A 13,342-nucleotide genomic window follows, 5' to 3' on the forward strand; every position below is an offset into this window, starting at 1 on the left:
ATTAAGGCCTATCAACCTCTGGGGGTTATTAAAGCCTATCAACCTCTGGAGGGATTATTAAGGCCTATCAACCTCTGGGGGTTATTAAGGCCTATCAACCTCTATGGGTTATTAAGGCCTATCAACCTCTGAAGGGTTATTAAGGCCTATCAACCTCTGGAGGGTTATTAAGGCCTATCAACCTCTGGAGGGTTATTAAGGCCAATCAACCTCTGGAGGGGTTATTAAGGCCTATCAACCTCTGGAGGGTTATTAAGGCCTATCAACCTCTGGAGGGTTATTAAGTAGTTTACCATCCCACCAGAAAGTACACTAAAGTCAACTCTGGTCGTATACAGACCGAGAAGCAGGGTATACACACCTCGGTGTGTATACCCCTGGCACACTACACGTCAAAACACAGCTAATGTCTCCGGATTGTTCATGACCACGACCCGGTAATGGTGGCGGCCCCCAGGGGCTCTGTGGCGGTCCCCAGGGGCGCTGTGGCGGCCCCCAATGGCGCTGTGGCGGTCCCCAGGGGCGCTGTGCCGGCCCCCAGGGGCGCTGTGGCGGTCCCCAGGGGCGCTGTGGCGGTCCCCAGGGGCGCTGTGGCGGTCCCCAGGGGCGCTGTGGCGGTCCCCAGGGGCGCTGTGGCGGTCCCCAGGGGCGCTGTGGCGGTCCCCAGGGGCGCTGTGGCGGTCCCCAGGGGTGCTGTGGCGGTCCCCAGGGGCGCTGTGGCGGTCCCCAGGGGCGCTGTGGCGGTCCCCAGGGGCGCTGTGGCGGTCCCCAGGGGCGCTGTGGCGGTCCCCAGGGGCGCTACATTCACGCCACCAGCAGCAGATACGCGCCTGTCCTCGCCTCCCTCGGTCCTACACACCCACAACACACCTACAGCACACCCACAGGCAGCATAAACAAGGTTTTCAAGCACAGGAACCATTCGTGCCCAGGCCATGAACAAGCAGCATATAGCAGGCCTTTCTAACGCTGTGGGTACCAAAGCGATGCTCAGAGGCGTTGTCAGGGCAGCTCTCAGGGCAGCTGTCAGGGCAGCTCTCATGGCAGCTGTCAGCGCAGCTCTCAGGGCAGCTGTCAGGGCAACTGCCAGGGCAACTGCCAGGGCAGCTGTCAGGGCAGCTCTCAGGGCAGCTGTCACCGCAGCTCTCAGGGCAGCTGTCAGGGCAGCTCTCAGGGCAGCTGTCACCGCAGCTCTCAGGGCAGCTGTCAGGGCAGCTCTCAGGGCAGCTGTCACCGCAGCTCTCAGGGCAGCTCTCAGGGCAGCTGTCAGTGCAGGAACACTCACCTGACGTGTGCACAACTCCTCCTTCAACACTGCCATCGTAGAGGGATCACACTCAGGTAACCATCGCCTCCTAGCGGGCGAGAGCCACTGGCCATATGCTCCAATATAAACATTAAATTAACGTTGATTTAACGTCAGTCCACCGCCACTCATGCATAGTACTGAGCCCTCTGGGAAAATGCTCCACAAACGTCTGTATAAACCATTAATCAACGTTATCAACGTTGATTCAACGTTTCATTACCGTCGTTTTCCTATATTTGCTGCGTCGTGGCTGCCCGCGTCTGAGAAAACAAAACGTATCACAAACTATTAAAAATTAAAGACTTACACTTTCCTCTAATATTGTAAGCATTTCCCAGTGCTAAACTGCCTGGTCGAGGCCCGATTCATGAAGCATTTATGCGTCGACTTACGAAACCTGTATATCTTTCCTCAATCACGGCAAACTTTGTTTACATTCATTAAACAGTTGACGAGCTTGAAAACTCCACAACCCAAGGTCATGGTTATTATAAACAACCTCGTAGTTTACAGGAGAGATCATAAACTGTTAAGTAGATGTAAACCAAGCCGCCATGATTGAGGAAAGATGTATAGGTTTCGTAAGTGGCTGAGCCGGATGAACCACCAATGAACCGACAGTATCAAACACTATGGAGCGAGGGAGGCGGCGGCGGCGCTGTCTAAATACTGCCGCTAATTGCTTCGGTTTGATCTGAAATACCTGGGAGATAGGCACGACCTTCGATGCTTGGGTACGACTACCCTTGTAGCCACGACTACCCTCGTAGCCACGACTACCCTTGTAGCCACGACTACCCTTGTAGCCACGACTACCCTCCTAGCCACGACTACCCTCGTAGCCACGACTACCCTCGTAGCCACGACTACCCTCGTAGCCACGACTACCCTTGTAGCCACGACTACCCTTGTAGCCACGACTACCCTCCTAGCCACGACTACCCTCGTAGCCACGACTACCCTCGTAGCCACGACTACCCTTGTAGCCACGACTACCCTTGTAGCCACGACTACCCTCCTAGCCACGACTACCCTTGTAGCCACAACTACCCTCCTAGCCACGACTACCCTCGTAGCCACGACTACCCTCGTAGCCACGACTACCCTCGTAGCCACGACTACCCTCCTAGCCACGACTACCCTCCTAGCCACGACTACCCTCCTAGCCACGACTACCCTCCTAGCCACAACTACCCTCGTAGCCACAACTACCCTCGTAGCCACGACTACCCTCGTAGCCACGACTACCCTCGTAGCCACGACTACCCTCCTAGCCACGACTACCCTCCTAGCCACGACTACCCTCCTAGCCACGACTACCCTCCTAGCCACGACTACCCTCCTAGCCACAACTACCCTCGTAGCCACAACTACCCTCCTAGCCACGACTACCCTCGTAGCCACGACTACCCTCGTAGCCACGACTACCCTCGTAGCCACAACTACCCTCGTAGCCACAACTACCCTCGTAGCCACAACTACCCTCGTAGCCACAACTACCCTTGTAGCCACGACTACCCTCGTAGCCACAACTACCCTCGTAGCCACAACTACCCTCGTAGCCACGACTACCCTCGTAGCCACGACTACCCTCGTAGCCACAACTACCCTCGTAGCCACGACTACCCTCCTAGCCACGACTACCCTCCTAGCCACGACTACCCTCGTAGCCACAACTACCCTCGTAGCCACAACTACCCTCGTAGCCACAACTACCCTCGTAGCCACAACTACCCTCGTAGCCACAACTACCCTTGTAGCCACAACTACCCTCGTAGCCACAACTACCCTCGTAGCCACAACTACCCTCGTAGCCACAACTACCCTCGTAGCCACAACTACCCTCGTAGCCACGACTACCCTCGTAGCCACAACTACCCTCGTAGCCACAACTACCCTCGTAGCCACAACTACCCTCGTAGCCACGACTACCCTCGTAGCCACAACTACCCTCGTAGCCACAACTACCCTCGTAGCCACAACTACCCTCGTAGCCACAACTACCCTCGTAGCCACAACTACCCTCGTAGCCACGACTACCCTTCTAGCCACGACTACCCTCCTAGCCACAACAAAGCCATTACACAATACAATTTACAAGTCTAACAACAAGTTAACTTGTAAGAAGTCAACACAAAAGAAACACCGAACAAAAACACGCCTTTGTTTATAGTTACGTGTTATTGTAGACCAAAACTAAACGAAAAAGTTCAAGTAAACAATATTTTCCCAAACAATACTGATTTTTGTTTTAGCTCGTGAGGCTTCCCCTCGCCAGAAGAGGGAGCGCTACGCACCGTTGTAGTGGAGAGGTTATTGAGGTCCTCTTTGGTATTCAGTAGCTTGTCTCCTATAATATTGGGATGGCACTGAAGACTCGACAAGTTGCCTCGTTACCTGAGTACCACCTGTGGTGAACGCTCAATAGGCACGTTATTTGAGTCTATTGAGATCATCATTCAGCTTCGTTCAGCAACGTTCCGCGTCGTTCACTGACAACAGCTGCCTTCAGCTCACCGGAGGCCTCTGGGGCCGCTCCCGCAAGTTCAGTTCTCTTTGATCCTTAATACACTTCACCTGTTTCTTGTCTTGGCGGGAGCCCGCGGCTGCTCTCTTCAAGCGTGTGTGCTTGCTCTCCCTCTCTCTCTCGCTCTCTCTCTCTCTCGCTCTCTCTCTCTCTCGCTCTCTCTCTCTCTCTGGGTGAACAGGGACAAGCAGTTATGGATCCGTATACAGTCAACCCTCCTGGACCAGGGTTCGAACCCTACCGAAGTCTCCCGAAGCAAACGGTCGACCACTGCGCCACTGTATAGCTTAAGCAATGAACAAATCTTATTCCACAAACGGGTTTCAGGGAACTGTGGCTGCAAGGCGGAGCCCAGTAGCTGAAGTTCGTGGGTCAAGTACACATATCCCGAACTCAACTTCGCCCATACACTAAGTTCTCTGACTTACACAATTTCTCTGTTACAATACTTTCATATCAAAGCAATACTTGACCAAATGATACAAAATCACTCCACTCGTTGAATAATACGCAAGCAAACGGAATTTGAAATTAAGAAGTCTCAGGAACAAATCCTCGATGTTTGCTGCAGCAGCAGAGACCATCAGGTGAGGGTCCAGCAAGCCAGAGCCTGGTGCAAGGTGATGCAACACGTCCTGTCAAGGTACATGTCAGCAGACACAATGATAGCATCACATCAGTACATGTCAGCAGACACAATGATAGCATCACATCAGTATATGACAGCAGACACAATGATACCATCACATCAGTATATGTCAGCAGATACAATGATAGCATCACAACAGTATATGACAGCAGACACAATGATAATATCACAACAGTATATGACAGCAGACACAATGATACCATCACATCAGTATATGACAGCAGACACAATGATACCATCACATCAGTATATGACAGCAGACACAATGATAATATCACAACAGTACATGACAGCAGACACAATGATAGCATCACATCAGTACATGACAGCAGACAGACCTGGACAGACAGACCTGGATAAGCTTGCATGCATGGGGTATCAAGAGAAGACTCATGAAATGGATTGAAGACTCCCTCACAGGGAGGAAAGCCAAGGTCTGCTTCAACGGAGCAGTTTCATGAACAATGAGTATGGAACTCAAACCCCCCCCCAAGGAGGATTCTTAAGTCCCCACTCTATTCAACATACTTATGAACGTCATTGCAAGTATTCAATTTCCGGAAGGAACACAGCAAGTGGGATATGCAGATAATGTTCTAATACAAGCCCCAACCTTAGGAAAAATTAAGCAATCCATTGAACTCCTTGGAAGAAAATGTATTGAGCTCGGTTTCATTCTCTCCACAAACAAGACAAAAGCATACTCTCATCACATGCGGGGAGAAAATGAAAATCTACATATTAATTGTATAACACTTGAGTGGGTTGACCACTATCGGTACCTTGGCGTTACTGTCGACTCTAACAAGGGGAAGAAAGAGGAGCTCAACCAACTCACAGGAGGAACATGCAAAAGTCGACTCAGGGCACTGAAAGCTATGTCCTGGAATGTACATGGGGCCTCAAATGCCGTGCTTAAAATGATGTCCACAGCCTATGTGCGCTCCGTCATAGACTATACCGCACCAGTTTTATGCACCTACTCCCAAAGGGATATGAAAAGGCTTGAAACCTACAAAACGAAGCCAAAACATCTAATTTAACAGAGGTATTGTCCCTCTCCAGTGTTAAAAGCAGAATTAAGAAACTGCCCGAAACGCTTTGCGTAATAGTGGCTTTAGGCATTGTATGTACTAGCTCTATCTATAAAGCCAACAAACTTTGTAAAATCTCTTTATGTATGTACCTTTACCTAAATAAAAATTATTATATTATTATATTATTAAACTGAATGCTAAGCTTGCAATTAAGATAGCCAGAGACCTCCATTACAATGATATTGCTAAGAAAAAACTAGGTTCTGTGCTACTTACAGGAAGAAACAGAAGAAGCAAAAAATAACATCACAAATAAGTCTGCTACCTCGAAGAACTTCACCTGCTTGAGCAAGCGCGTGAGCTCCTCCCTGGAGAGAAGTTACCTCCCTGGGAAGACGCCCCATGCAGGATTATCATCAATAAGATGACAATGAAAAAGTCCAACATGATACCAAAATAAAGGAGGCACAAGTATCTCGAGGAAATTTATAATGAAGCCGAAGAATGAATTAGATCAAATCTACACTGATGGGGCATCTAATCCTGTCAATGGCAGGGTTGGTGCAACATACATTGTAATTAAGAATACCTTTCAATGCGAAAATGAAGAAAAAGCCCGTCCTGAGAACTATACTTCTTGAACGCAAGCAGAACTAACTGCCATTGTTAGGGCGTTAAGATTCCCTGAACGAAACACTACCGGTGCATTGATCTGCACTGATTCAAAAGCAGCACAACAAAGCCTAAGTAAAAATCGGGCAGAAAATATTGCGATAGTTGCCGAGATCAAGAGAGCTAAGAGATTACTAACCAATAATGGAAGAGTCGTCAATTTTCTGTGGATCCCCTCCCATGTTGGAATATGTGGAAATAAACGAGCAGATGTGCTGGCTGCTGAAGGCGGTGAAGGAGACCATACTGAATACTTCATACCCAAGACTCTTCTACAACTTAGAGGTATTATCAGGCAACTCCACCGTGACAAGGTAACTGAGGAAAGGAGGATAGAAGCACAAACCAGTGAATCTGTACGCTGGTATAACATGATTGCAGCTGGCAATCCCAATCATTATGGACGAAGAGGAGGCCGGCCGCGGGAGAGAATCAGTAATAGCGAGAATCCGTCTTGAATACAAATATCCATGGAGATTCGGGATGGAAACAGTAGTTGAGCTGTGGAGTTGCAGAGTCTGTGGTGAGAGTGACGGACACCGCCTTGACCACTACTTACGTGAATGTGATCATCTGAGAGACACTAATAATATGTGTAAAATAATAATCCTCACATTGTTTGAGTTAGGAAATAGATATTTCATTAATAGACATTTGAAATCTAATTATTATATCTGAAATATTATATCTAAAAGTCTATTATATCTGAAATCATTTCAGATATAATAGACATTTGTCAAATATAGATATTGTTCTTAAAAAAAATCCCCATTTTGCACCCGCAAGATAACGTAAGATTTCAAGGGCTGACAAATGTTAATCTTCTTGTTTGAGGAGCTGTTCACTTGAGACAGTTAAGCAAGTCCCAGCTGTGTCTAGGTACAAGTGACAGCACGAACAACCCAGCGGATTTTCTTCCTATTGGGGAGTGTTGTACATGCTGCTATGGCGGTGTGTCCACTCACAGGATGAGTGGCGCTGCCCAATACTGTCACTATGGCGGTGTGTCCACTCACAGGATGAGTGGCGCTGCCCAATACTGTCACTATGGCGGTGTGTCCACTCACAGGATGAGTGGCGCTGCCCAATACTGTCACTATGGCGGTGTGTCCACTCACAGGATGAGTGGCGCTGCCCAATACTGTCACTATGGCGGTGTGTCCACTCACAGGATGAGTGGCGCTGCCCAATACTGTCACTATGGCGGTGTGTCCACTCACAGGATGAGTGGCGCTGCCCAATACTGTCACTATGGCGGTGTGTCCACTCACAGGATGAGTGGCGCTGCCCAATACTGTCACTATGGCGGTGTGTCCACTCACAGGATGAGTGGCGCTGCCCAATACTGTCACTATGGCGGTGTGTCCACTCACAGGATGAGTGGCGCTGCCCAATACTGTCACTATGGCGGTGTGTCCACTCACAGGATGAGTGGCGCTGCCCAATACTGTCACTATGGCGGTGTGTCCACTCGCAGGATGAGTGGCGCTGCCCAATACTGTCACTATGGCGGTGTGTCCACTCGCAGGATGAGTGGCGCTGCCCAATACTGTCACTATGGCAGTGTGTCCACTCGCAGGATGAGCGGCGCTGCCCAATACTGTCACTATGGCAGTGTGTCCACTCACAGGATGAGTGGCGCTGCCCAATACTGTCACTATGGCGGTGTGTCCACTCGCAGGATGAGTGGCGCTGCCCAATACTGTCACTATGGCAGTGTGTCCACTCGCAGGATGAGCGGCGCTGCCCAATACTGTCACTATGGCAGTGTGTCCACTCACAGGATGAGTGGCGCTGCCCAATACTGTCACTATGGCGGTGTGTCCACTCACAGGATGAGTGGCGCTGCCCAATACTGTCACTATGGCGGTGTGTCCACTCACAGAATGAGTGACGCTGCCCAATACTGTCACTATGGCGGTGTGTCCACTCACAGGATGAGTGGCGCCGCCCAATACTGTCACTATTGCGGTGTGTCCACTCACAGGATGAGTGGCGCTGCCCAATACTGTCACTATGGCGGTGTGTCCACTCACAGGATGAGTGGTGTCACTATGGCGGTGTGTCCACTCACAGGATGAGTAGCGCTGTCCATTACTGTCACTATGGCGGTGTGTCCACTCACAGGATGAGTGGCGCCGCCCAATACTGTCACTATGGCGGTGTGTCTACTCACAGGATGAGTGACGCTGCCCAATACTGTCACTATGGCGGTGTGTCCACTCACAGGATGAGTGGCGCAGCCCAATACTGTCGCTATGGCGGTGTGTCCACTCACAGGATGAGTGGCGCTGCCCAATACTGTCGCTATGGCGGTGTGTCCACTCACAGGATGAGTGGCGCTGCCCAATACTGTCGCTATGGCGGTGTGTCCACTCACAGGATGAGTGGCGCTGCCCAATACTGTCACTATGGCGGTGTGTCCACTCACAGGATGAGTGGCGCTGCCCAATACTGTCACTATGGCGGTGTGTCCACTCACAGGATGAGTGGCGCTGCCCAATACTGTCACTATGGCGGTGTGTCCACTCACAGGATGAGTAGCGCTGTCCAATACTGTCACTATGGCGGTGTGTCCACTCACAGGATGAGTGGCGCTGCCCAATACTGTCACTATGGCGGTGTGTCCACTCACAAGATGAGTGGCGCTGCCCAATACTGTCACTATGGCGGTGTGTCCACTCACAGGATGAGTGGCGCTGCCCAATACTGTCACTATGGCGGTGTGTCCACTCACAGGATGAGTGGCGCTGCCCAATACTGTCACTATGGCGGTGTGTCCACTCGCAGGATGAGTGGCGCTGCCCAATACTGTCACTATGGCGGTGTGTCCACTCACAAGATGAGTGGCGCTGCCCAATACTGTCACTATGGCGGTGTGTCCACTCACAGGATGAGTGGCGCTGCCCAATACTGTCACTATGGCGGTGTGTCCACTCCCAGGATGAGTGGCGCTGCCCAATACTGTCACTATGGCGGTGTGTCCACTCACAGGATGAGTGACGCTACCCAATACTGTCACTATGGCGGTGTGTCCACTCCCAGGATGAGTGGCGCTGCCCAATACTGTCACTATGGCGGTGTGTCCACTCCCAGGATGAGTGGCGCTGTCCAATACTGTCACTATGGCGGTGTGTCCACTCCCAGGATGAGTGGCGCTGCCCAATACTGTCACTATGGCGGTGTGTCCACTCACAGGATGAGTGGCGCTGCCCAATACTGTCACTATGGCGGTGTGTCCACTCACAGGATGAGTGGCGCTGCCCAATACTGTCACTATGGCAGTGTGTCCACTCGCAGGATGAGCGGCGCTGCCCAATACTGTCACTATGGCGGTGTGTCCACTCACAGGATGAGCGGCGCTGCCCAATACTGTCACTATGGCGGTGTGTCCACTCACAGGATGAGTGCCGCTGCCCAATACTGTCACTATGGCGGTGTGTCCACTCACAGGATGAGTGGCGCGGCCCAATACTGTCACTATGGCGGTGTGTCCACTCACAGGATGAGTGGCGCTGCCCAGTACTGTCACTATGGCGGTGTGTCCACTCACAGGATGAGTGGCGCTGCCCAATACTGTCACTATGGCGGCGTGTCCACTCACAGGATGAGTGACGCTGCCCAATACTGTCACTATGGCGGCGTGTCCACTCACAGGATGAGTGACGCTGCCCAATACTGTCACTATGGCGGTGTGTCCACTCACAGGATGAGTGACGCTGCCCAATACTCTCACTATGGCGGTGTGTCCACTCACAGGATGAGTGACGCTGCCCAATACTGTCACTATGGCGGTGTGTCCACTCACAGGATGAGTGGCGCTGCCCAATACTGTCACTATGGCGGTGTGTCCACTCGCAGGATGAGTGGCGCTGCCCAATACTGTCACTATGGCAGTGTGTCCACTCGCAGGATGAGCGGCGCTGCCCAATACTGTCACTATGGCAGTGTGTCCACTCACAGGATGAGTGGCGCTGCCCAATACTGTCACTATGGCGGTGTGTTCACTCGCAGGATGAGTGGCGCTGCCCAATACTGTCACTATGGCGGTGTGTCCACTCGCAGGATGAGTGGCGCTGCCCAATACTGTCACTATGGCAGTGTGTCCACTCGCAGGATGAGCGGCGCTGCCCAATACTGTCACTATGGCGGTGTGTCCACTCACAGGATGAGTGGCGCTGCCCAATACTGTCACTATGGCGGTGTGTCCACTCGCAGGATGAGTGGCGCTGCCCAATAAACTCGCCCCCTCGGAGCAAATTTAAAAATTAAATTTAGGAAGTAGTAACTTGTCTCGGCCAAGAGTTTAATTCCCCAGAGTGCAGGTTCCAACCGGTTTGTTTACGATCCTAATGGCACACTTTTTCCCCTCAAATAGCATGTGGTATTGACCAGGTCGGGTGTGGTATTGACCAGGTCGGGTGTGGTATTGACCAGGTCGGGTGTGGTATTGACCAGGTCGGGTGTGGTATTGACCAGGTCGGGTGTGGTCTTGACCAGGTCGGGTGTGGTATTGACCAGGTGGAGTGTGGTATTGACCAGGTCGGGTGTGGTATTGACCAGGTCGGGTGTGGTATTGACCAGGTCGGGTGTGGTATTGACCAGGTCGGGTGTGGTATTGACCAGGTGGAGTGTGGTATTGACCAGGTCGGGTGTGGTATTGACCAGGTCGGGTGTGGTATTGACCAGGTCGGGTGTCACCTTGACCTGGTCGGGTGTGACCTTGACCTGGTCGGGTCCCCACGGACAAACAACATGGGGGTAACAGTGACTCAACATTGATAAACGTTGACCCTACGTCGATTTAACGTCGAATGAACATTAATGCTATGTTGAGTAACGTTAATGCTACGTTGATTTAACATTTTCTTCCTGTGTCTACTTAACGTCACTCGAGTTGGCTAATTTAAGATACTTAAATAAGTACAATTTTACAGATTATTCCATGGTTGTGGAAGCCTGGTCGAGGACCGGGCCGCGGAGACACTAAAGCCCCGAAATCATCTCAAGATAACCTCAAGAACTTCAAGATATGGTTGTACGAGTGATCAAGTGACGTCACCCTATTAACGAAAGTGATACAATGACGTCACCCTATTAATGTCAGTCATACAATGACGTTACCCTATTAACGTCAGTGATGCAATGACGTCACCCTATTAACGCCAGTGATGCAATGACGTCCCCCTATTAACGTCAGTGATGCACTGACGTCACCCTATTAACGTCAGTGATGCAATGACGTCACCCTATTAATGACAGTGATGAAGTGACGTCACCCTATTAACGTCAGTGATGCACTGACGTCACGCTAGTGAGGCAATGACGTCACCCTATTACCGCCAGTGATTTCTGTCCATTCAGGAGCCTCGTGTCCACCGGACTCACGCCCTCCAATATTAATATGCGACGCCATATCAGTCGTTTGATACCGGCTAACTATCCGATGATTCAATTACTTCCGCGGCACCTCTGGCCGCCTCACGCTCAAACTCATACACTAACAACCATACGAAATCAACCGAAAATACAGCATTGTATTGCATACAGTTTTGTTGCTCAATATCAAGGCGAGTTTGTTTTCTCGATTTGCGACGGTATTAATGAAATGCATTTGTGGCTGCTTAGCTAGATATGTACGAACCCCAAGTAACTTACCTAACCTGTCGATGCCGAGGCATAGAAAACGTTAATATTATGTATGTTGGGTTAATTTTGTTTTACTAAAGCCAGCCAGTTTTGAGGCTTTGGTCGGTTAACCTTTTTGTCCGGAGCACTGGGCTGCTCGCCTCAACTCGTCCTCTTCACTAATTACGTCGCTTATCGCTCGTGTGCGCACTAAGGCTAACGATTGTCGTACTAGAAAATGGAAGTGGCTCGCGAAAGTGACGTACTGTCCCGTTTTCTGTTATGAGTCCTCTGGCTTAGTCTGTTAGGTTAGGAGGGGACACTTTAAATTAACGGTTTTCATAAAGTTGTGAAACCTTAGGAGAACTTGCTGTCCTCCTAACCTACCAGAGAACTTGCTGTTTTGGGTCCATTTAATTTGCAAAATGAATTTCGATTTTCTAGTATAGTAATTTTTTGCCGTAGAGCATACGCGCGAAGAGCGACGTTATTTGCAAGAGGACGGATTTTGACACTCTACTTCAATTTAATTGATCTTCACTTCAGCACTAACACAGGGCACTATACCCTTCCTTATCCTAAGAGATCATAACATAAACCATCTCTGACCTCTGACGACTGCTGTAACTCAAGTGAGGTCACCATGGCCTAGTAGCATCACGTTATGTCTCCAAAGTATCGACATCTCATTTCATGTCACTGCTTACCAGACGCTCATCCTCTGCTCATACATATTCTTAAATTCTTCACTGACGATTATTATATATTAAATATATACATGTTTCCTCTGACCACTAAATCAGGTCAGAGGAAAGGCAGAATAACTCTCACTGTGGTAGACTCGTTCCACCCAGGCTACACGGGGTCGTAACAACTGGTTTAGGTAGAGGGTTGTGAATGAGTGGAATGGGCTGCCAATTAGCATCACTGACAATCAAGCAGGTTTCAGGAATAGATTGGATAGATAAATAAGTGAGAGATGGGGGGGGGGGGAGGAAGGGATGGGAGGATCGAAGTTTAAATGAGCCACTTACAGTATTCGCCATGAGACCTCCTGTGCGGTTTCCCAACTAATTCCATTTCTATTCCGATTTCCTAACTTTCTCTCCTCTTGTTTTGCAATCCCTCTATTTCCCTATTTTGACTCCTTTTATTGCTCTCACATTCTCTTATTTTTATCGAATTTTCACAGTTTCTGTAATATTAGGATCAGCGGCCTTGTATTCTCGTCTGCCTCCCGCTGCATGTAGAACATTTCATGGTTCCCAGAGCAAAGCCTTGTAACCAGTCCATGGTTCCCAGGGCTCGGAGCTGGCGCCCTCTGGGGGAGGAGGCTCAGTTCAACATCCACTCCTGACAAACAATAGCTTGATGAGGAATTGAAGATCGTCAGACCCACAGGCAGTCATTATCCCGGGACACTGGTGGAGCCATGCACGCTGTTGGTGCATTGGTCCTCAGCGTGTTAGGAGCGTGATGAGAGCGTGTTGGAAGCGTGTTGAGAGCGTGTTGAGAACGTG

The 13,342-nt window shown here is 50.3% G+C and overlaps 2 protein-coding genes across 2 annotated transcripts; one reads left to right on the forward strand and one right to left on the reverse strand.

The window, feature by feature from the left end:
• Nucleotides 1–392: 392 nt before the first annotated feature.
• On the reverse strand, nt 393–1,321 carry LOC123755674 (glycine, alanine and asparagine-rich protein-like). The gene is made up of 2 exons (XM_069299932.1): nt 980–1,321; nt 393–851 (listed from the first exon to the last, which is right to left on the reverse strand). Exons 1-2 carry the CDS (start codon nt 1,319–1,321, stop codon nt 393–395), a joined length of 801 nt encoding a protein of 266 aa, XP_069156033.1.
• Nucleotides 1,322–2,035: 714 nt separating this feature from the next.
• Nucleotides 2,036–3,415, forward strand: LOC123755675 (uncharacterized). The gene has a single exon (XM_045738401.2). It carries the CDS (start codon nt 2,036–2,038, stop codon nt 3,413–3,415), a length of 1,380 nt encoding a protein of 459 aa, XP_045594357.2.
• Nucleotides 3,416–13,342: the final 9,927 nt, after the last annotated feature.

The sequence above is a fragment of the Procambarus clarkii genome, chromosome 43 (assembly GCF_040958095.1).
Source record: "Procambarus clarkii isolate CNS0578487 chromosome 43, FALCON_Pclarkii_2.0, whole genome shotgun sequence".
In the NCBI taxonomy this organism is placed as follows: domain Eukaryota; kingdom Metazoa; phylum Arthropoda; class Malacostraca; order Decapoda; family Cambaridae; genus Procambarus; species Procambarus clarkii.